The sequence below is a fragment of the Halichoerus grypus genome, chromosome 15 (assembly GCF_964656455.1).
Source record: "Halichoerus grypus chromosome 15, mHalGry1.hap1.1, whole genome shotgun sequence".
In the NCBI taxonomy this organism is placed as follows: domain Eukaryota; kingdom Metazoa; phylum Chordata; class Mammalia; order Carnivora; family Phocidae; genus Halichoerus; species Halichoerus grypus.
Genome location: NC_135726.1, coordinates 40074660 through 40100869, shown reverse-complemented (window position 1 = coordinate 40100869; position 26210 = coordinate 40074660). Strand labels below are relative to the sequence as shown.

General features: G+C 34.3%; 1 protein-coding gene across 1 annotated transcript in view; it reads right to left on the bottom strand.

The window, feature by feature from the left end:
- The window catches only part of URI1 (URI1 prefoldin like chaperone), a 72483-nt gene that overhangs the window by 39675 nt on the left and 6598 nt on the right, over window positions 1-26210 (bottom strand). Inside the window, exon 2 of the mRNA XM_078063233.1 lies at window positions 6613-6647. Coding sequence (XP_077919359.1) covers window positions 6613-6647 — 35 coding nt within the window. The remainder of the gene's footprint in view (window positions 1-6612; window positions 6648-26210) is intronic.

The following is a 26210-nucleotide window of genomic DNA, read 5'->3' as shown; positions in this document are numbered from 1 at the left end:
TTTTCAAACCTAATACAGTTAAAACAGAGATGAAAAGTCATTAGGTATACCAAGTCAAATTGAGGTATAGCATCAATCAGATACTCAATGGATTTAAGCTAATTGTGGGAAATTGTGAACCAAATATTGTATATGGACACTGCAAATACATAATCAAAGACTATGTTCTAAATGAGATGTACTTACAAATTTTTTATAAAATCCCTTATTTTAAAAATTCCCCTATAAGAAATTCCCCTATAATGCATTTATTTTGCATTTCATTTTCAAAAAGCATCAAGTATTAAACTAGTGTGGTTCTTACAAAAACATGATACAAAGGCTAGGGGACTACTAGAAGTAACAAATTCTAATAATTTAAAAATCATTAACCCTTTTAAAAAGAAAAGAAAAAAAAGCATTTACTATTTTGACCTTGGTGACATAAATACACATATAGAATTAAAAAACTGAAGGGAATAAAACAAAATGTTTTAAAGAGGGAGAATTAGCTTCTCTTTAGAATTATGAGTAAATTTATTCTTTTCTTATTTCAACCTTTTTATAAATAAGTATGTATTCATTTTATACTCAGGATAAAAAATTAAAAACCTAATTCAGATTTTGTTTTTAAAAAAATATCATCCTTAAAACATTCAACTTGAATCCTTTTCTTCTGCAACTTAATTTGCTTTGAAATATCACATGCAAAAATTGCAAAACTTACTTAACTTCCCAAACCCATGTACTAATACCATACCATTAAAAAAGAAAAAAAAAAAAAAGGAAAAAAGAAAACTATGCAGGAACTTAAAAATGACAGAGAAGGGGATTTGTATATATGATTCCTCCCTCTTGCCGTTGTCCCTAAGGACACTTTCATAAATAACTACAGAGAGTCCAACAACAAAATCATGTAAAATCTCCAGAAGGTTTGGAAGTTGCTCTCTGCTCTACTGGGGGTGAGGGTGAGAGTCGGGGAGACACATAAAATGAAAAAGCCCAAACAGAAGGCCCTATACAAACAGTGACTAAAAATTTTGTGGTCAGTAAAATGGTGAGTCTGAAAATTTACTGACTGAAAAGTTTCCAAATTTACTTAACACTGAAAAATGAAGTCATCACCATGAATAGTTTTTTTTAGTTTTAAAGGTATGGAAATCAGTATTTCACAGATTATGCATAATAAATAAAACAAATTTTATCTAAGTATATGAAGGCAAGTCAGGAAAGCACTGTTTCAGGTAATTCATAAGAAATATACTACAGCATTGTTATAATGAAATAGCTTGGTGCTTTTGTGGGGCAAAGAATCCCTCAAAACATCAGATAGAGATAGATACACATATCCACCCATCCACACTGATTCACTTGAAAGAATTCAAACATATCTTCACTTGTATTTTTTAACTATTTAGGTATGCTCTCTTGGTTATTTCCCTCTATATACTTTGATTATAACCTATACTAGAAACTAGTTACTCTTTTCCTCTAAACAGTCTATTTTCCTTTGAAAAATAAAAATGCCAAGTATTTGCTTTAGAATCCCTCTCTCAGGGCGCCTGGGTGGCTCAGTCGGTTGAGAGTCTGCCTTTGGCTCAGGTTATGATCCCAGAGTCCTGGGATCCAGCCCCAAGTCGGGCTCCCTGCTCAGTGGAGAGCCTGCTGCTCCCCCTACTTGTGCTCTCTCTCACTCTCGTTCTATCTCAAATAAGTAAAATCTTAAAAAAAAAAAAAAAAGAATCCCTCTCCCAAAATTCTTGTTGTGATGAGCACTGGGAGTTGTAAGTAAGTGCTGAATCACGAAACTGTACACCTGAAACCAGTATTACACTATATGTTAACCGGAATTTAAATAAAAATTTAAAAAAATAAATTCACATGCTCAAGTGTTTCAGCATTTATATGCCCAAATTTAAAGCTATTCTTTCCAAAATTAAATATTTGAACAATGTAAAATGTCTTTTTATTTTCACTTAAGTCTGCTTCATGTAATTTCATAGATATCTTTACTACTTAAAACTTTTTTAAGATGATTTGAAGGAAGAAGACAGTAAAGTTTTTGCAATTCATATGCATACAGTTTATGATTACAAATAATGCCTAACAGACATATGACGTGTATGTGCCAGGCATTACATGCTATTTTCATTAAATTCTCACAAATCAACACAAGTAATAGAACTCTTTTCTTGTGGGACATATTCAATAGAAGTATCTATTATGATGCATTAAAAATGACCATAAATTCTTCATCACTCCTCCCACCAACTGGAGTCTATTTCCCACTTTGACCAACATAATGTGGCCTTGGCAGCCACCATTCTTGCTGCCCTGAGATCATCAAGTAATATGACCCAGGGAGAAGAGCCCATGGAGAGAGGCCCAGCTAACAACCAGCACTAGCCACCAGACTTGTGGCTAAGGCCCATTTTGGACAACCCAGCTGACCCAGCCACCAAAAAGCTGCAACCACACGAGTGAGCCCAAACAGAGTAGCAGAACAAGAACACAGGTAAGTCAAGCCCAATATGCACATCCACAGAATCATACACAAACACACAAAAAATGGTAGTACTTGTAAGCCACTAAGTTTTGGAGTAATTTTATTAAGGAACAATAAATAATGGATATAACAGCTTAGGAAGGATATATTTCGAGTTGTGAAACCATATAGTCTTAGTACGGTCACCATTATTTATTTAAAAAAAAAATCAGTACCAAATCTTATCTGGTAACTCTAAAAATTAGACATTCGACACACAATGAAATTTATGGAAATGAAATGAAGAATAAGAGTTAACTAATAATTGAGAACAATCTCCAAGGACGAATTAAATGAACAGCGCAGCATACAGTCTGATTTCATTTTTGTCAAAAAGGGTAGGAGCACAATCTATAAATACATGTGGATGAATACACATGCACACACATATACACAAACACACTCCCTTTAGGCAAATGATTTTTGAAAAGATTTATAAGAAACTGTCAAAAAACCATTGTTTACAAAGATAAATGAGAACTGGGGGATAAGGGTAGGAGAAAAACTACACCCCATTTATACCCTTTAGAACTTCCTACATTTTGAACTATATATTCTGCCAAATTTATAATTTTTTAGTGTAAATTTTTAAGTTTTCTGTCTTAAAGATACACACTGAAATATTTGCAGATGGAATAGTTTTCAGATTCATTTCAAAAGCGCTGTAGGTAGGGGAAAAGGGTAGGACAGGCTGTTTAAATGCAACAGCTCAGATGACACCACGAGTTGATAATTACTGAGGCTGAGGGACCGGTACATGTGGATTCACAATACAGTCACCTTTTGTTTGAAATTATTCCATAATAAAAAGTTATCTAAAAACATTAATGTAAAGCTTTAACAATACTGCTTAAAAAGCCTTCTTTCCATCATGATAAAATAAGATAATGGCATGAATACAAAATATTCAGAAATATTTACAAAGCTTTGGTAGGTTTTTCTTGTTTTCTTGATTCATCTGACAATTAAAATTTTCAAAAAAAATTTCAGAGCTATTTATTGTCAGCCTGGATGTTCTATAGACATTATCTCACTCAATCTTCAAGTTAAGTAGTATGATCGTCACTTTACAAGGAGAAAACTGAGAATCTCAGTAATTCGCCCAAGGTTACAGTTAGTAAATGACAGGATTCAAATGTAGATCTGTGACTCTGAATCCCACGCTCTTTAGGGAAGAATTAAAAAGATAAAAAATTACAGATAATCTACAAACAGAATAATCAGGCCCTGGTGGATTAAACAGTAGGAAGTATATCCATATTTTAATAAGAAAATAGTGTGTGGATTTTATAATACCTTATTTCCTGAGTTAAGTAAAAAGGATTTTAAGGGGAAAAAAAAAATGCTGTATTTAAATTTTTTTTAATCTTCACTAAATTGAAAACCACTATTAGCTCTAAAAGTGTTGCACAAATTCTCAACTATTAGGTTCAAACCTTTCCTTATTATCTGTTATTAGCTAAACAAATGCTATAAATGTTTCTAGTTCACCAAAGTTCTAGAATTTGAATTAATTTTCTGGAAAAGTTTTTTTGGGCAGATCCTGTTTGCCCCAGCCCATTATTACTCCTACTTTTCTACAAATATTTTTACTTCTGCCCTACATTAAAAAAAGAAAAATATTTAAGATCATTTTGGAAGCCTACAATATTCATTACTTGTCCCTAAATAAAAGAATCCCTTAAAATTGCACAAACAAGTATAAACATCACTAGCGTTAAGAAAACAGTTTTTAAAAATCATCCATTTTGCTTTTCCTTATTATATTGATATGTATCCCATGCAGAAGGGAGCTTAGCTATATGAACTGTATTTTAGACTAGGCTAAAACCAAGGGCTAAAGAAAACTGAAAAGCAACATGGTTTTAAAAGCAGTGTGTAAGACACCCTTAAGAAGCGTTCCAGCTTCCGTTCTTGCCTCCTAGCTCTCTGTAAATAGCACAAAATTATTGTGATTTCCCTGTTTAGTGTCCGACTATGAATTCCTCCATGGCAGGGTCGTTCAATTCCAAACAGCAACATAATACTGGCATATGGTAGGAACTCAATCACTGTTTGCGCAATTAACACAATAAAAATACCACGAGAATTCCACAATGCTCCCAAATAGCTATTTCCTGGCTTTCAGAGGAATGGAGATACTTTGGTTTCAGTTTTTTAATATAATAAATTAGTGAGTTCACTGGCCATTTAGATTCTAGCAGTATCAGATCCTCATTAAAAACAAACAGAAAAAAAATAAAAAATAAAAAATAAAAAAAAAAAACAGAAAAGTCTGTTTCCTCAGCCCTATTAGAAATGATTCAGAGGAAAAAGCAAATTTTAACTGGAAAAATTAGTTTAATTTTTTAAAGTATAAATAAGGTACTGTATTATTTTAAGATACATGTAGGTAAATACCTAAGCTTCTATAGTTTGGAAAGCTTTGGAAAATTGGAAACTGAGATTGAGAGTCACATGAACCTGCTCTGAAATGTCACATTTCATTTGTTACCAGACTTGGGCATTGCTACAGTATATGCTAACTAAAATGTTATATATAATTATATATATTTGGTCTTCATTTACTCAAACATTTATTAAGTGCCTATAATATGCCAAACACAGTAGGAGGTGCTGTGGATAAAAAAAATGAAAACATGCCCCTTGGCCTTAAAGAATTTTCAGTCTAACAGGGAAAGAATCTTGCAAATCAAACCAGAAGCAAGTTATTCACATATCTGCTTCAATTAGTATCTGTCCTTAGTGAATCCAACCTTTTACTGATCTCCTGAATTCCTTACCAAACCAAGAGAGAGAAGTCCACATGAATAAAACTTCCCCTGGAATTATTTGTAAAATGGATCACTTTGGCCAAATTAGCAGGAGGTGGAGGGTTGAGGGGGAATGGTTAATTCTTTGGCCAAGTACTTGCATTTCAAGTTTTAACCTGGACTGAATGTATAATGAAAAGTGAATGTCCATCATGGAAATGTTGACAGACTTACACTACCAGTAGATGCAACTACAACACTGCATTTATTGAAAATTAATGAAGTCCCTGAATTTTTATTTATAAAGTGGATATTTTTAGTTTTAGATTATTTTCTGCAAGCCAATAGTCAGAATTTAATAAGATGATGTGTACAGATTGTACCGATTTTCACTCTTATCCACTGCTTGCAGCCTATGTGCATTTAAACCAAAAAACATTTGATATACACTAACTATAAATTATTTCCTTGGAGATCTCTCAGGCATGAAGAAAAAGCCTCTTAAAATAAATTTAAAATATTATATGCTTGATGGTGTATAACCAAAGGTTTAATCTCACCACTAAAGGGGCAGTTACCATGATTTTGCAATAACCCTGCAGACAATAATCAAGACAGCTCCTGTTGTTCTCTGAGTAAAATCTTCGTAAACACAGCATGGAAATATTGTAATTTGATATCTGTAAGATCAACAGCTATACCTCATGACAACTCATAATATAGGATTTTATTCACCATTAAATTGAGTGTTTTCCTCAGAAGACTTAGGAAAGTGTATTATTTACCAAGCATTGTCCTATTAACTAAAGATTAGCACATTAAAACAGATATGCTTTCTTTCTCTCTACACTCTAAAAAAAAGTGCAGTCCATAAAGAAAGCTCTGGGATGTAGGCAATTAATTAGATTTTTCAAACTTCAGGGAAATGTGGATATTTCCATCATTATTTTAAAACAACTGATTCCAATTATTATTCTACTACAAATATAAGAATATTCCCCAAATAGAGCTCTCTGTGATTAGCCAGGTTCAAAAATGTCTCAGTCTCCACCTCATAATGATATTAATATTATTCTAATTTGAAAAAAAGAAAAGAAAGGAAAAAAGAAGGCAATTAGAATAAACACAAATGGTGACACAATTTCAGGAAATCAGGGAACACGTAATTCAGTAAACAGTGAAGGACAATATAAATTAGTATCAAAACCATTCAAAATGGAGATTACTAGAAGAATTCAATTACGGGTTACAAAAAAATAATACACACTCTATTTAAAAACAAAGAGATGACCCCATCAGTATTTCAGAAATAATATAAAACCATCTTTCACTCACCAATGCTGGATTTTCTCTTGGCAGTTAGTGACCACCTGTCATGAAAACAGATAACTACTCATGAAAAAACAGGGCTATACACAAAACTACAAAATCAGTGTATCAGAAAACGAGAACAGTGGCTTTACAGATTTAATAGCATCTCAGTATACATTTTTATTTGTCAAATGCACAGAGATGTGACTGTTAGTTTTTAAGCAGCACACTTTATCATAACCCTCTAATGCAGGCTGATAACTGCAGAACAAATTACAGCCTTCCGATTCATACTTTGCTACAAAACCCGCTTCATAACTATTAGGTGACATATGATATAAGATAACTAGTATTTTGTACAATCTACAGACCTGCTTTCAATGTTACATATTTTGTAGAATACGCAAATGTTATAAATAACAAAAAAACCGATGCAACATCCACGTTTCACCACTAAAAAAAAAAAAAATGACAGTAGTAAAAATATTTTATTTTGTCAGTATATCTCCAAATGTTTTCACCTGTAATTTTTATTCTGACGCATTAAAAATGAGTTCAGTGATATTTTTCTACTAACATTTTCAAGAAGAAATACTTGGGATAAAGAGATGCTCTGAACAGCCCATTTGTTCCCTCAGTGAATTATGATAAAATTTTAAACACTTAATAGCCAGTTTAAACTATGTTTATAATACTAAAACAATAAAATTAAGTACAAAAGTTATTTGCTTTCCTTAAAGATATTTCAGCAGACTCTCAAAATGCTGGGAGAAAAAAAAGAACACTAACCAATGAGGAAAAGAAACACTTGAATGGCAATTTAAAAAATAACACTGTTTTGAAAGATTACTAATTGTTTTTAAATTGCCCATTAATAAAAATTTTAAACAATAATCTCAAATATTGTAGCACCATTTTAGAGACAGAGAAACTAAGGGATACAAGCCAAAATGCTCAACACAAGGCCATGTGAAAAAGAGAGCAGCATTATCTTGTTGGAAACATACTGCTTTAAGTTCACCACTCTAAACATCAATATTGTCTGTCTCTCTTGCTCAATGTTTCACCCCAAAATCACAAGACTTTTTTTTTTTTTTTTTGGTGGGGGGGGTGCTGTGACTAAATTCCTATTATAACATTTAATTCCTGAAATAAATGTCCTCCTTTGGTACATTTTAAATACTAAGGCAGCAATCCTGTACGAAAATACATGCTGTAATCAGATACCCAACCATACTACACATTAACTCAGCATAAAAAGTCCGTTTTAGAATGAAGATCTCTCAGTAAGTATCAATCACAGAGCAACACTTAATAACAGTGGTAATATATAACAGAGTACTGACTTTACATCTGGAAGAACCAGGCTAAAACTACATCAATCCATTTCACTGTTTCTGATTTGGCAGTAATTATAAAATAGACAAACAGAATTAAATGTAAATTGAAAAAGAAAAAAATCTTCATGAAATCCTTTTCATAAAGTTCCTCTTTAACAACCCCATTAAAAGATGAGACCCAAAAAACAGTCAGGATGCTTTCCAATCCCAATGCATGTGTTTCCAAGCATGAAGTGAGCCAAAAGCACAAAAAGAAAAGCCCTGCAAACCATAAGAGCAGAATGTTCATTAACCTCTACATGATAATCCTTTCGTAGCTGCATATTAACTAGTTACATATTCATAATCATTTACATTATTTAAAGGACCTTCGATGAAATTTTCTAAGCAATATCCATTAGTGACAGTGTTAAAGGTTATAGAAGATAGTCTACTTAATGTTTCCAGGAAGCCTTTTTAATTAGTAAATATGTAAATTTGGCACATATGCTTTTTATGTTTAAAAAACAAGTCCCTAGTAGAATGGCATGTGTTCTTGCCATCACCCCCCCAAGTCTAGTCTCCACTTTGTTTTAGCTATCTCTTCCCCCCTGCACCATCCCCCTCGCCCCCTTTCTTTCCTAAAATAGTCTCCCCAAGAACAGACATTCAAGGATAAAACAACAAAAATCCATTTCAGAATTTATAACAGAAATTTTAATCACCAAAATACTGTCTTACACTAAAATCTTATAATTAGTTACATATAGGGTTTAGAACAAAAGAGACGTCCAGTTAGGCAAAATCAAAGGTACAGGCTCCATTTTCCAAGAGCCAGAGAAATAAAGGAAAAGGTGAGAGAGGCAGGTATGATAATACCTAGAACAGCCTCTGATAGGACTGCAGTTATCTTTGTCTACATGCGTTATATAACCCACTTACTTTCAAAAACCATTTAAACCCAAACAGTTGGGCTGATATTTTGAGAGATCATTCCAGTTTTCTTCTCTTTTAAAGCAATTTATTCAAAAGAAAATATTGGCAAATTTCTAGAACTTTAGCTGCCAAGGCAAATTTTAGAAGAAAGAAAAATGTGATGATTCTAAGTTGAATCTGAATGGGTTAAAAAAAATCTAATTTTTCTGTTAAGTTAAATAAACCCAAATAATCTTACTTCTTCTGAAAATGGACTCAGATTCCTTTAAGTATTAAATAAATAAAATGAACCTGGTTCTATAAGAAACTCTTGAAAAACAAAGCAAAACAACAGAAAAACATTTCATTACTTTGTTGTCCTTCACAGAAGCTTTTTTAATAAGTAAGATGGCTATGGAGCAACAATAATAGTTTTTTAAGTTAAACCTGCCAAAGCATGCAACTGTTACTCCTGAAGAAAAAAATCTTATTGAATCATTTTTATAAAAAAAATAAAATTGGTTAGTAGGCTTCAACAATTAAAATACTTGACCTAGTAAATTCTTTAATGTGATATAATCACACTTAGAGCCAGGAATTTATAAATAAAATATGTGCTTATGCAGTAGTACAGCATTAAGTCCACAGTAAAGAAGGACTATGAGTTGATTTACCACTTTTTAAGATACATTCTATCATTAAGAATCTTTACCAACAATTCAGTAGTTAGAAAGTCCACGGTGCAATTTGTAATTCAAAACTGCCCTTACCCTAAGAGTAGTAACAGTGGTATATGCCAAGACTTCATTGGATGAAAATCAGTAAAGGTAGGTTTTTAACCTTTCTTTAAAGAGAGGAAACCTGTGTTCAAAACTGAAGTATCTTATCCAATATTATGCAACCGCCCAGGAACTGGTAAGAAAAAAATCAGTTTTAGAACTAGGTCTATCTAACCAGGCTTATCTAATCTCAAAGCCCATACTCACTGGATTAGACTACCTCCAACCAGCATGCATCTTATTGGGTGACAGAAGAAAAGCAGTTATTTGCATCTTTGGTCTTTCTTTTTTAAAACACTGACTGCGGCAGCCACTTCTCCACTTCATCCACAAACCTACATTCACACACAAAGAAGACCTTACCAATGTCAGTAAAAGCAAATAAGCTTAAATTCAACAACTGGCTAATAAAAACCCTCGTTTTTTCCAATAGCTCCTGGCCCTTTTTAGGTCAAGTAACTAAGTATAAACAGATTTCCCAAGCCCCATTTCTTTGTGTGCATTGAGGGGCGGGGGAGGAGAACACTAGGCCTCTAATTACTATCACATCTCATTATATTTTTGAGGCACTTATGACTGAGTTAGATGCCCAGGATGACAGTGGTAGACAACAAACCCAACAACCTCTTTTTCTTTATGTCAGTGTCCAGCTATCGTACAAGAAAGTTTTGTTGCAAAAGGTTAAATATTTGATAAATTTTAAAGCCAACAAACTATATGGAATATGGGATTATAATTCCTTTGCTGTTTTTCCTCAGAAGAAACTTTCTAAAACTTATTTTAAAAGGAAGGAATGAATGATTTAACATGTATTAAGATCTCCATTACTTATTTCCATTCGTGCCATTTATTCTGGTAAGAGACCACAAGGGGGCATCAACCCATGAGTTTTCTCTGTTAAATACAGTGCCACATTAAAATTAGACTGGAACAGAAAGCCTAAAAGGGTAAGCTTAAGTCTCAAAGGACACGTCTCTCAAAAATGTTCCATTTCACTTCTAAAACCCCCCTAACTGTATTTCAATTTCAAATTCTCCCACTACGGATTCATATACAGAATAATAATCTGAGGATTGTATTAATCAGAGCTGTCTAAATTTATAGTTTGCTTCTCTTGTTAGACTGTCTTCTGACAGACGGTACAATTCTGGGTTTTAAAGCTGCTGAATCAAAAAGAGAAAAGTATCAGTGGTGGCTAAAACCAATGGATAGTACACATGCACTGTTATCTGACAATTACTTAAAAGGTTGAAAATAAATTCTTCAAAGACGTATTTGTCAGTTAATTACACAGATGTATAAAAGTCATTAGCAACGTATACAAAACGCATACTTCAACAAAATTAGTAAGATATTAGGGGCACCTGGGTGGCTCAGTGGGCTAAGCCACTGCCTTCAGCTCAGTTCACGATCTCTGGGTCCTGAGATCAAGCCGGCATCGGACTCCCAGAGAAGCAGGGAGTCTGCTTCTCTCCCCCCACCCCCCATCCCTCCCCACGGCTCGTTCTCTCTCTCTCTCAAATGAATAAATAAAATCTTTTTTAAAAATGAGTAAAATATTACAAGTCTTCTTAATAAGCCTCTGCAAAGAAGGAAGGAATTGACTACAGGTTCTTAAAAAGAAAACTGCAATAAACAGTAATAAACTGCAATGAACTGAGTATTTCTACAAAAAAATTTCAAATAAGTTTGCTTTCTAAATATGCTGAAAATCAAAAATAATCAAAACTACCAAAAGTTTAACTCCAATTATATAGAGCCACTTGTTAAAACACTCAAATGTCCTTATTCAAAAATGTAGTTAGGATGGAATCAAAATGATCATCTTTAATCCTTACTTTTACATTTAGTCCAGTTTTCTCCTACACAGGCTTCTAGTGCACTTCTCACATTCGAACCCAGTCTCTTTATACACAAACATTAGATTACGCCTAACATGCTTTGGTACTGTACATTCCATTCCCTTCATGGTTCTACCTACAAATTAGGGCTCTTTTTTCTTTCATTTATTACTCATAATACCAAATATAAAGATAGTTTTGTCATAATGGAAATATTAGAGACTGGTAACATACACATCCAGCAATATGTCTAAAAATGAAGACCCTGATGTTAGGAGGGTTCTGTTTTTAGGATTATTTGAATTAGGAATCCAGGAAACTCTAAACTGTACTGGCTGAAAGCCCAGTGAGTTATGGGTCATGTCTACTTTATTCACCAACATATTCACCTGCCATACAGTAAACATGCATCAAGTTCTTTTAAAGAAGTACAGGTCTACCATCACGTAGCCAAAAACCTCAGGAGCAGATATGTTTCTCAACTTAGAAATTTTCGTAACTTAACAAAGGAATACAGTACACATAACATACATTATGAAACACCAACCCCCAGTGAAACACCACTCTGTATCAAATACAGTAACACTGGCAATAAAACATATGAATATTCAAAGTAAGTGGAATAAGTGCTTCACTCAAATCAGTTCCAATCAGTTTGTCAACAAATGAATATGCCACACACTTAGGAATAACTTTGTTTTCAGTGCTTTTTAGACTTCTGAATTGCAGATTGGGGATTGTAACCCGTATTTATTTCTGAATGTGAAATAATGCTTGAATCGCAGCTTGCATACCCACTGTTTTACCAGAGATACCAATCATTTTGTCTCCTTCTCTTATATTTACATCACTGATCCATTCTGAATTAATTTTGTATATTGCCCATTGCCAAATTTAGGATGTTATCATCTGAAGATTCATAATCTGAGATTTAATTTTATATTATCATTTTTACCATCATTTGTGTCTAGTTGAGCTTCATTATAGGTCAACAGAAAACCTCCAAATTAAAGCCCAGAGATTTGAAAGCAAAAAATTGAAAATACAGAAAAGACCAGTAAGAGACATGTAAGAAACACCGTATAATTGAAAACCCAGAAAGAGAAGGAAGAGCAAATGTGACAGAAGCAATATTTGAACCTACCATGACAGGATTTTCTAAAATAAAGAGAAAGGTGTCAGCCAACAGATTCAAAAAGCTCTAAGAACCTCAAGCAAGAGAAAAAAATTACATCAAGGAACAACATACTTACACAAATGAAACCCCCCAAAAAAGAGAAAATTTTATAAGCAGCAAGAAGGAGCAAGGAGGAAATATACTGCCTTCAAAGTAGCAACTAGAAGAGCTAGAAGGGAACTTCAACAACAACAACAAAAAAAACGATAGAAAATGAGAAAAAAATCTTAAAGTGCTAAAAAAATAATTGAAAATCGGTAATTATGTACAGCAAATAGATCCTTCAACATGAAGAAAAAAATAAAAACATTTTCACACACACAAAAAATTCTTCACCAGCAAATTTTCACTAAAAGAAATACTACTGGTGCTAGCTAATGCCAAGGTGATAATCATTTTGCAATATATAAGCTTATCAAATCAACATACTGTACACCTTCAATTTATATACTGGTATATGTCAATTACATCTCAATAAAGCTGAGGAAAAAATGCTACCGTGACTATTCAGAGTGACGTAAATGCAGAAAGAACTAAAGAACAACTGCACAGGTAATTTTAAAAAGTAAAGGAAGGGGGTGCCTGGGTGGCTCAGTCGGTTAAGCGTCTGCCTTCAGCTCAGGTCATGATCTCAGGGTCCTGGGATCAAGCCCGGCATCATGCTCCCTGCTCCACGGGGGGCCTGCTTCTCCCTCTCCCTCTGCCTGCCGCTCTGCCTACTTGTGCTCTCTCTCTGTCAAATAAATAAAATATTTTTTAAAAAATTAAAAAATCAAAAAAAATTAAAAAGTAAAGGTAAATCAATATTGATCGCATCAAATAATTATATAAAGTATTGTGGTGTTTAAAACATGGAATTAAAACACATGAAACCAATAATGCAAGAAGTAGGATGAATAAATGAATTCATGCTGTGATCTCTAGAAAAAATTACCCTAGTAAAAAAGATGGCATAAGGATACAGTATAAGTATACGGTATATTTAATGTAAAAAAAAAAAATGTATCACAAGCTCATACGGGGAGAAAATGCAACATGACATATTTGATTAAATCAAGGGAAGGCTGAAAAAGAACATAAAAGCAGGTCAAATAGACCCACAATGAGTTACCACTTCACACCCATTAGGATGGCTCAGAAGGAAGGAGTGGGGAGGGAGAGAGGGAGGATAGGAAGGGAAGGGAAAGGGGAAGGGAGGGAGGAAGGAAGAAAGGAAGAAAGAAAATAACAAATGTTGGAAGGATATAGAAAAACTGAAACTCTTGTGCACTACTGGTGGGAATGTAAGATGGTGCAGCCACTGTGGAAAACAGTAAGGTGGTTCCTCAAAAACTAAACACAGGATTACCATATGATCCAGCAATTCCACTTCTGGTTATATACCCAAAAGGGTTGAAAGCAAGGTCTCAAACATGTTTGTACACTCAGTCCATAGCAGCATTATTCACGATAGATGAAAAGGTGAAAGCAATTCATGTTCGTCAATGAATGAATCAATAACAAAATGCAGTGTATACATACAATGGAATATTATTCAGCCTTTAAAAGTTAAATTCAGAAATATGCTACAACATGGGTAAACCTTGAAGACATTATGCTGAGTAAAGTAAGAGAGTCACAAAAAGACAAATACTGTAAGATTCCACTTATGTGAGATACCTAGAGTAGTCAAATTTATAGAGACAGAATATAAAATAGCAGTTGCCAGCATATGGGAAAGGCATAATGGGGATTTCTTAATGCCTAGTTTCAGTTTTACAACATAAAAAAGAGTTCTGAAGATGGATGGTGGTGATGGTTGCACAACAATCTGAATGTACTTAATGTCACTGAAAAGTATGCTTAAAGTTGATTTAAACAATTATATGTTATAGTTCACTACAAATTTAAAAACAAAAATTAAGTCAAGTAGAAAGGCAATAGATACCTAGGGTAATGATTAGAGAAAAAGCTAAAACTCAACATGCATATATGACAAAGAAGAACAAAAATCAATGACTTTTTCATCTCTAATAGCTTTCATCTCAAGAAACTGGAAAAAAATCATAGCCAAAAGGAAATTTTTATTTTTTTTTTTTTAAGATTTTATTTATTTATTTGACAGAGAGACACAGCAAGAGAGGGAACACAAGCAGGGGGAGTGGGAGAGGGAGAAGCAGGCTTCCCGCAGACCAGGAAGCCCGATGCAGGGCTTGATCCCAGGACCCTGGGATCATGACCTGAGCCGAAGGCAGACGCCTAATGACTGAGCCACCCAGGCACCCCCAAAAGGAAATTTTTAAAAGGAAGAATAAGATAAAAATAGAAATCAATGATGTAGGGCGCCAACTTACTAGAGAAAAAAGTCAAAAACTTCCTTTAAAATTTAAAGATTGATAAAACTGATTAAGCCCACAGAAAGACAAATTAAGGGGAAAAACACATGCACACAAATTGCAAATAAAAGGAATTAAAAATAGGACATTACTAACAAATCTATAGATATTAAAAAGGGAATATTACAAATAACTCAAGGACAGTAAATTTGAAAACTCAGATAAAAAGAAAAAGTCCCTGAAAAGCAAATTTCCAAAACTGACACAGTTAGAAACAGAAAATATGAATAGCCCTCTTACAAAGAAATTAAGACCTATTCTAAAATATCAACAGAAGCAAAATAATAGGTCCAGACAACTTGACTAATGAATTATTTCCATTAAAAACAATACCACTAGTATACAAGTTTTATAAAATACACAAAAATGAGTTATTTTATGAGACCAGCATAACCATGAAACCAAAACCAAACATGAACATTACAAGAAAACAAACAAAAACACTACACACCAATATCCCTCATGAAACACAGAAACAAAATACCTTAACAAATTAATATGAAATTTAATCTGACATTATATGAAAAGATAAATACATCGTAACAAGGGGGATTTTTTCAGGAATGCAATGGTGTTTCAATATTAAAAAAAAATCAAATTGACTCACCACATTAACATCTCAACACAGAAAAGCATGCGATAAAATTCAACATCTACTCATGATAAAGGTAGCAAACTAGGAACAGGAGAGCATTTCCTTATTTTTATAAAGACTATCGACAAAAAGCCTACAGCAAACATCATTTCTAATGATAAAATATTTAAAGCTGTTCCCATGATCTGCAGAACTAGATAAGGAAGCCTATTATCACTACTTTTATTCAACACTATATTAAAGGTCCTACATCATTCAATAAGGAAAAAATAAAGTAAAAGCCTTAAGAACTGGAAAGAATAAAACTTCTATTATGCAAACAATATGCCTGTATATATCTATACACATACTATCAGAATATACATTTAACAGTCAATATACAAAAATCAAGTATATGACCTTATACCAGCAAAAGACGAACAGCAGATAAATTACAAAACGCAAGTATAAGTACCAAATATCAAGGGATAAATGTAAAACACATGCAAGATTTATATACTAAAAGCCAATGCTGAACGAAGTTAGAAAAGAACTAAAACTGAAAGATATACCATGTTCATGGATTAGAAAACTTCCTGTAAAAATGTCAACAGTCCCCCAATTAATCTTTAGACTCAGTGCACTCCAAGCAAAACACCAGCAGGTTACTTTTTAAGTACTGAAAAGCTGATTCTAAAATATTCATGAAAAAGCAAAGGCTCAAGAAAAGTAAAGGAAATCATGAAGGTGAACAAAGTTAGAGGAATTTACTATTAGATACCAAGACCTAGCAAGAAAATGTGGTATTCATGCCAGTAGAGACAAATAATACAATGAAATAGAAGAAAAACAGAATTACATATACATGATCATGTAATTTATGAAAAAGACATACTCCGTAAGGAATTAGAGCTATGCCTTAGGAGTAAGGGTTATGTGCTAGGAATAAGAGCAATATTCAAAGAGACCAAACAAAATTTCAACTGGCCACTAAAAGAAAACTTACTCGTGTTTGAAAAGTAACATCACCTAGAGTCTCTACCATTTTTCACTACAATGTCTGGCATCCAATCAAAAATTACAAGGCAGCCTATGAAAATAGGAGCAAGTGAGGAAAAACCAAGAGTAAAAATAAACAACAGAAACAGACTCTCACTTGATTTACATATTGCAGTTAAAAGACACTTTATGATAAACATATTCACGAAAATAGAGGCCTAGAATCCACTTAAATAACGAGAAAACATAAATTCTGTAAAGACAACTGAGACTATGCATTTAGTAGGTGGGTTTACTAGATTAGATACTACAATTCAATAGAAGGTATCTAAATTGGCATACAAAGAAGGACAGAACCAAAGATGAAGAGAAAATCCTAAAGCAGATGAAGGGGAAAATATATACAAATTCTTCAAAGAAGGGCACCTGGGTGGCTTAGTCGTTAAGCGTCTGCCTTCGGCTCCGGTCATGATCCCAGGGTTATGGGATCGCGCCCGGCATTGGGCTCCCTGCTCTGCGGGAAGTCTGCTTCTCCCTCTCCCACTCCCCCTGCTTGTGTTCCCTCTCTCACTGTCTCTCTCTCTGTCAAAAAAAAAAAAAAAAAAATTCTTCAGAGAAGGAAACACTATCACTGATAGAAGACTAACAGAAATGAAGAAAGTCAAAAGATAATGGAATGGCATCTTAAAAGTGTTGGGGGAAGGGGTGAACCTACCAGCTTAATATTAAATAAACATGAAAACAATGTTTAAAACCATAATAATCCTAATGTTTCAGGGTTAAAAACACATGTAGAGGTAAAATATATGATAACACAAATGAGACAGGGTTGGTCAATAAAATTAAACTATCAAAAATTCTTTGAATTATTTCTTAAGTGGCAAAATTTCAAAAGATCAATGAACAATTTCCTACCAATTTAAAGTAGCCTGTAATAAGTAAATGTTACATATTGTAATCTCTAAGGTAATAACTGAAAGGAAAATAAAACCCATATAAATATAAAGCTAACAGAGTTTAAGAGTATAAAATATCTTAATAACACAAAAGAAAAAGAAATGAAGGAACAAGAACAAGTATGACAAGTGGAAAATACATGGTAAGATAGGTAAAACTAAATTTGAACTAAGTGATAGATGAGAAAATTTAAAGACCTAAGTAAATAGAGAAATAACATGTTCACAGATTAGAACTTCAAAAATAAAAGCACAATGAGATAACATAAGAAGGCTAACAAAAAGACTGAAAATATCTAACATAGTAACATTTAACAGAAAAATGTGACATTATTTTTCAAATAAGAGCCTAATTAAGATAAGCTAGTGTTCCCTTTAGAAGTTATATATCACTGAGAAAGAACTGACAAGATTTAGTAAATTGGCAGAATTAAAGAGATAGATCAGTACAAGCCAGAAAGACTCTGGTTTAAATGGTGTTGCCCAGAATTGGGATAAGGATGTACAACATGTAGATTAGCGACAAAAGTGATCGATTCAATTTTAGTAAATGAGACTGAACTGTTTATGGGACATCCAACAGAAGCCACCCAAAAAGCAACAGCTGTGGGCAACAGCAGAGGGCACACAGGAGGAATACATGAGAAAGCACAGGCAGAATAACAAGTGAGGACAGCCAAAAATGGAAAGTACAGGGATTACTAATATTTAAGGATCGAATGAAGAAACTAGAGACTAAGTAGCAATAAAGAGGTAGAAGACCCCCCCCAAAAAAGTGAAATCACAAAAATTCCTAAGGTACACAGTTTCAATAGTTTACAGGGAGCAATTAAAGTTTCAAATGAAGCACAGAACTCAAGGAAGGCCAGAACTGAGAAAAGGTCCACTGAGTTTGGCAAGTGAAATATAGTAACTTCAGCTAGAGTAATTTCAATGAAAAGATGGAGGCTAGCTTACAGTAGCTTGAGAAGCAAATGAAAAGCAAAGAATTAAAAAGAGAAAATTATCACACTGTATTATGTTTCGTTAACATATTTCCCTATAAATTTGTAAGTTCCTTGAGGGCAGAAAAAAATACCTTATGTATCACGGTATCCAACACAGTGTCTGGAACGAAACTCAGTCTTGTCTTTTTGTTCCCTGGAAAAAGCACTCATTTGCAATTACTTTAGTATTACTTGATTCATTAAAAAAAAAAAATCAGGGGCACCTGGGTGGCTCAGTCAGTTAAGGATCCAACTCTTGATTTCAGCTCAGGTCATGATCTCAGGGTCGTGGGATGCAGCCCCACATCAGGCTCCACACTAGGTGGAGCCTGCTTAAGATTCTCTCTCTCTCTCTGCCCCTCCCCCCTGCCCTGCTTGTGCATGCACATGCTCTCTCTCTAAAAGATTTTTTTAAAAATTTTAAAAATCAAAGAAATCAAAGGTTTAGGAACAACAATCAAATCCATAGATTAAATAGGATTTTTTTATTTTTTTGCTATATTGTTATTAGGATTTCTTTAGAACAAATAACGTATTTTTATTTTTATTTTTATTTTTTTAAGATTTTTTTTTTTTATTTATTTGCGAGAGAGAGCATGAGAGACAGAGAGCATGAGAGGGGGGAGGGTCAGAGGGAGGAGGAGACTCCCTGCTGAGCAGGGAGCCTGATGTGGGACTCGATCCCGGGACTCCAGGATCATGACCCGAGCCGAAGGCAGTCGCTTAACCAACTGAGCCACCCAGGCGCCCACAAATAACGTATTTTTAAAGAAACATACTTAGAGTATTCTACCCCCCAAAAAACATGTCATTACCTTAAGGTACAGTAAATAAGTGAGGAGTAGCCAGAAATGAACCTAAAAAAAATGAGTCAGACAATACAAGGATCTCAAATCACATTTTATTGACCCTGGATTTTGTGCTAAGTACAATGGGACTTAGAATGATAAAAGTGACATAATTCTACTTACGTTGTTTAAAAAAAAAAAAAAAAGACAGCTCTCAAAAATAGGCCAAAGGGAACTAAGAGTGGAACCACCAAGACCAGGCAGGAATTACTGCCTCCAAGTAAGAAATGATACCTTGAGCTAGTACCCAGAATCTATAAAGAACTTATTAAACTCAACACCCAAAGAACAAATGATCCAATCAAGAAATGGGCAGAAGACGTGAACAGACACTTCTCCAAAGAAGACATCCAAATGGCCAACAGACACATGAAAAAGTGCTCAACATCGCTCGGCATCAGGGAAATACAAATCAAAACCTCAATGAGATACCACCTCACACCAGTCAGAATGGCTAAAATTAACAAGTAAGGAAAAGACAGATGTTGGCGGGGATGCAGAGAAAGGGGAACTCTCCTACACTGTTGGTGGGAATGCAAGCTGGTGCAGCCACTCTGGAAAACAGTATGGAGGTTCCTCAAAAAGTTGAAAATAGAGCTACCCTATGACCCAGCAATTGCACTACTGGGTATTTACCCCAACGATACAAATGTAGGGATCAGAAGGGTACATGCACCCCGATGTTTATAGCAGCAATGTCCACAATAGCCAAACTATGGAAAGAGCCAAGATGTCCATCGACAGATGAATGGATAAAGAAGATGTGGTATATATATATACACACACACACACACACACACACACACACACACACACACACAAATGGAATATTATGCAGCCACCAAAAGGAATGAAAGCTTGCCATTTGCAACAACGTGGATGGAACTGGAGGGTATTATGCTGAGCGAAATAAGTAATCAGAGAAAGACATGTATCATATGACCTCACTGATATGAGGAATTCTTAATTTCAGGAAACAAACTGAGGGTTGCTGGAGTAGTAGTGGGTGGAAGGGATGGGGTGGCTCGGTGATAAGACACTGGGGAGGGTATGTGCTATGGTGAGCGCTGAGAATTGTGTAAGACTGTTGAATCACAGACCTGTACCTCTGAAACAAATACATTATATATTAAAAAAAAAAAAGAAGAAGAAGAAGGTAACAGGAAGGGAAAAATGAAGGGGGGGGAAATTGGAGGAGGAGACGAACCATGAGAGACTATGGACTCTGAGAAACAAACTCAGGGTTCTAGAGGGGAGGGGCGTGGGGGGATGGGTTAGCCTGGTTATGGGTATTAAAGAGGGCACATATTGAATGGAGCACTGGGTGTTACACGCAAACAATGAATCATGGAACACTACATCGAAAACTAATGATGTATGGTGATTAACATAATAAAAAATTAAATTAAATTAAATTAAATTAAAAAAGAAAGAAATGATACCTTGAAAATGGCAGTAGAGATCACAGGAAATAGCCAATTCAAGGAACCAAACACACTGTTCTCTAGGTTTTGACCATCTTATTCTTCTAATCCTCTTACCTCTTTTTACTTAATATTTTAAGTTAAATTGAGTAATATTCTTTGAGAAGATAACTAGAAGTTTATAAAGCAAAACCAGTTTACCCTTCAAATCAATAATCACACCTCTAGGACTTCACATGAAATCACTTCACAGATGAGAAACAACATACACAGAGTGATCTACTGAAACATTATTTGCATTATCAAGAGACTGAAAACCACCAAATGCCCATCAAAAAGATACCAGCTGAAAAAAAGATACCACACAACAGAGTACTATACAACCATAAAATACACAGAGAAAGATCTCTGTGAACCAGAGTAATTCCTAGGTATAAATTTAATGAGAAAAACAAGGGGCAAAATATAACATGCTACCTTGTGTGTAAGAAGGTGAGAGGGAAGATAGGTATATTTTTATATTTATTTTTAAAGAAGAAACACAGGGAGGATAAACTAGGAATTACTGAAAATATTAACTGGGATAGGTAGAAGAATGGAATTAATTATCTCAGTATATCTTTTGACACAGCTGTGATTTTACACCATGTAGATGTTTTATGTATTCATAAAACGAAATTAAGTCAAACTGATAAAAAAGCAAACACTACAATCCAATACAAATAGAAACTGTACATCAAATCCAAGAGATAACTGCACAGAAAAAGTAATAATAACTCAAGCATTTTTGAGATCAGTATCCTAACTCTACAACCTTAAGGGAGTTAATTCATAAGGACAAATGGAACTGCAAGGAGATCCTGAGCTTCGCTTCACAGGTTTGCTGTTGGCAATAGTATTAATGTAGTAATTCTAAAACTATTTTGTGTATATTGTAGGATAGAACAAATGAATAAATACAGATGTTGTTGAGAACCAAGGTTTTTACTATGGAAGACAGGAGATTCAAATATAGATGGCAGAAATTTTAAGAAGAACCCTATGGTAATGGATCTGAATGAAAAGTTTCAGGATCCACTAAACAATTTTAGTTTTCAACTTTCTTTTTTGAGTAGTTCTAATTATTTGCAAAGACTGGCATTTCATGACTTCTTAAAGGTCTTCCAAAAAAATGGAGAAAATTTACTTAGTAAAAGAATAAAACTCGGGACGCCTGGGTGGCTCAGTCGTTGAGCGTCTGCCTTCGGCTCAGGTCATGATCCCAGGGTCCTGGGATCGAGCCCCACATCGGGCTCCCTGCTCTGCGGGAAGCCTGCTTCTCTCTCTCCCACTCCCCCTGCTTGTGTTCCCTCTCTCGCTGTGTCTCTCTCTGTCAAATAAATAAATAAAATCTTTAAAAAAAAAAAAAAAAAAAGAATAAAACTCATTTTATCTTACAATTATTATATGAGTACAGTGAACCTTTTTGTAAGTCTAAGTTACATTATAGGATCCTAGTGATTGTATTTTTCCTGTGTCTTGTTATTTCATCACCCTAGTAATTTACACTTCACGATCACTTATTATTCCTAACTATGCTTTAAAAAAAAGAACTATATAGTAAAAAATGGGAGGGGGGGGAATCATGGAACCACCTAGAAGGATACTGCAATCAATTGTGAAAAATCATCCTTCAGTTTTCTTATTGTATTGTCCAAAGTACTACACCATCTTTCAAAAAAGGTATAAAGGCCAAGAGACACTATCTTTGTAGTCTGTTTTTAGCTTAAATACAGTTGACAATTCAGAAATTTTTGTTTGTTTGTTTGTTTTAAAGATTTTATTTATTTATTTGACAAAGAGAGAGACAGCCAGAGAGGGAACACAAGCAGGGGGAGTGGGAGAGGGAGAAGCAGGCTTCCCACGGAGCAGGGAGCCCGATGTGGGGTGCGATCCCAGGACCCTGGGATCATGACCTGAGCCAAAGGCAGATGCTTAATGACTGAGTCACCCAGGCGCCCCGACAATTCAGAAATTTTCATTTTCTGTCCATGATGGCAAGGAGAAAAAAAGTGACAGAAGAAGACATTTCACAATTATTAAACAAATTAGAATATGAATTTTAAAAATAGCAGCTCTCTTGACCAGTGCTGTCCAATAAAATTTTCTTTGATGATGGAAAGCTTCTAAATCAGCACTGTCAAATGCAACAATGTATGGCTACTGAGCACCTGAAATGTAGTCAATTCAACTGAGGAATTTTTAAATTTTATTTAATTTTAATAATTCTGAATTTTAAACTTAATACCCACATGTGATTAATGGCCACCATATTTGCACTAGACAAAGGTAAAAAATGATAATATAAATTAATATAAATTAAATCTCAGATTATAAATCTTCAAATGACAAAATCCTAAATTCTCTCAAACTCAACAATCAATGGGCAATATACAAAATTAACTCAAAATGAATCAATGATGTAAATATGAGAGTTAAAACCACAGAGCTCTTAGAAGAAAACAGGTATAAATCTTCATGACCCTGGATTTTGCAATGTGTTCTTAGATACGACACTAAAGCATGAGCAACAAAACAAATAGATAAACTGGACTTCATCAAAATTAAAAACTTTTGTACAAAGGACATTATCAAGAAAGTGAAACAATAACCTATAGAATGGGAGAAAATATTTGCAAATCATACAGCTGATAAGGGTTTAGTATCTAGAATAAAGAACTACAACACAACAAAAAGACAACCCAACTTGAAAATGGGCAAAGGATTTGAATAGACAGTTCTCCAAAGACGACATTTGAATGGCTAATAAACACATGGGAAGATACTCAACATCCTTAGTTATTAGAGAAATGCAAACCCAAGCCATAATGAGATAGCTCCACACCTATTAGGATAGCTAAAAACAATGAACAATAACTGTTGGCAAAGATGTGGAAAAATAGGAAACCTCATGCATTGCTGATGTAAAATTGTGCAAATGCTGTGGAAAATAGTTGGCCGTTCCTCAAAAAGTTAAACACAGAATTACCATATGACTCAGCAATTCCACTCCTAGGTACATACCATAAAGAACTGAAAACAAGGACTCAGATACTTGTACACCAGTGTTCATAGCAACATTATTCACAAGAGCAAAAAAGTGGAAACAATCCATGTGCTCATCAAGAGATGAACAAATAAAATGTGGTATATACATACAATGGAGTATTATTCAGTCATAAACAGAAATGATGATGATGAACATGGATGAACCCTAAAAACATTACACTACATGGCTGGGCGCCTGGGTGGCTCAGTTGGTTAAGTGACTGCCTTCGGCTCAGGTCATGATCCTGGAGTCCCGGGATCGAGTCCCGCATCAGGCTCCCTGCTTGGCAGGGAGTCTGCTTCTCCCTCTGACCCTCCCCCCTCTCATGCTGTCTCTCATTCTCTCTCTCTAATAAATAAATAAAATCTTAAAAAAAAAAAAACATTACACTACATGAAATAAGCCAGCCACAAAAGGACAAAGATCATATGATTCCACTTACATGAAATATCTAGAATTGGTAAATTCATATAGACAGAAAGTAGGTTAGAAGTAACCAGGGGCTCAAGAGAGAGGAGAATGAGAGTTATTGCTTAATGGTTATGGACTTTCTGTTTGGCGTGTTGAAAAAGTTTTAGAAACAGGGGTGATGGTTGCAAAACAGTTAATGTATTTAATGCCATGGAAATGTACACTTAAAATGGTTAAAATGGCAAATTTTATTTTGTATATATTTTATCACAATAAACAAGATTGCTGAAATAAAAAATCTCTACATTCTATTTCTTTTTTCACTCCTACAAGGTTTTAAGTAAGTTGCTTGAGGTCAGAAACTCAGAGAATGAGGGAGTGGGGGAGGTAACAGCACTGGAAATGAATTTTGAAAGCAAAGATTATGTAATGGTTTATCTTTGTTATCTCCCTAAATCCTAGAAAATGGGAAACCATGCAAACTGGGAAGAGAACTACACGTATTGAATATAGTGGATGTTGAATAACAAGATGACTGATTTGAACTGAGGAGAAAAAAATGAATGAATGAATAATGATATACTTATAAGAACACAAAGGAAGTAAGAGTATTCCCATCCAATTAGTCATTCAACAAGAACTTCATCATGTAATAGCATGCAGCAAGAACCTGGATTATCCCATTTTTCTAAAAGGACATGTGGCAGTGTTCTTAAATTTCACATGATCTTTGTATACCAAAATTTACTTAATACAAAGAGGATAGCAATGTTTAAATTCTTATTAAAATATCTAATAAGATTGTTTATTATTATCCCTTATTCTTATGTAAATTATTTCTGTAATTACTCCAAAAAATAAAAAGTAAAAAGGATCCCTTGGACCTAGGACCTGAAAAACGTGGTGACTATTTTTCCTGGTATACTGAAAGTTAATATATTTCCACTATCCACTGAAAGGCTTTGATGAAATTAACACCCCAGCAGCAATGAGCAATACTGGAGCCCAGATCTGGATTTCTAACCATTTCTCATTAAAAAGAAACAGAGCTCTTCCAAGAAATAGTCAGTTTCAGGACTCAGGCAAGAAAACTACAAGGTAAGCCTGGGATACCTTGTGCCCAAAACCAGAGTAATCATCAAGGAATTAAGGAACATGCCAAAAGGAGGCAAGAGCTAGCTTCAAGGGGCTCCCATTGGCCAAACTGAAACAATTTAAGCATTAGAAGGAATAATGACAAATTATCACACACTAAATGTTAAAAAAAAAGTTTATAGTAATACTAAAAGAGGGGAAGGGGCTCTTCTTTACAGAAAACTGCCAGCTATCAACATAGATGGTTAGAAAATCACTAATTTGCAAACATTAACATAATAACTAATTCAGACAAGGAATACCCATGGTAAAGGGTTGTTGTGGAACAGGGTATGTATAGTCTTCAAGCATTTAATCCTTATACAGGGGAAAGGGTACTTTTATGGTGGAAAGATCTGGCAGATGCCACCTTAAACAAGTAATTAGCAACACCAATCATGGGATAATGTAACATGTATCTCCTGCTGTGAGGCAGTGAGAAGCTATCATCATCTATATAGGATTCTTGCCATAAATGTTTAACTTAATTTTTTCATGATTTTATTCAACACACACCTCCAAATTGTGGGCCATTCCAAAAGAAAACTTCCATCAACTCTTCAAAAATACCAAATTCATAAAGACAAAAAGATGGCAAGGGGGTTGTTGTAGATGTCAGGAGCCTAAGGGAAAAGACAGCCAAATGCAATCTTTCATCGAATCTTGGATGGAAAAACAGCTATAAAAGACATTTTTAGAAAAACTGAAGACATCTGAGTATATTAAATAATAACACTGTGTGCCAATGTTCATATCTTGGGTATGAAAAAAAGATATTATGTTTATGAGGGAATAT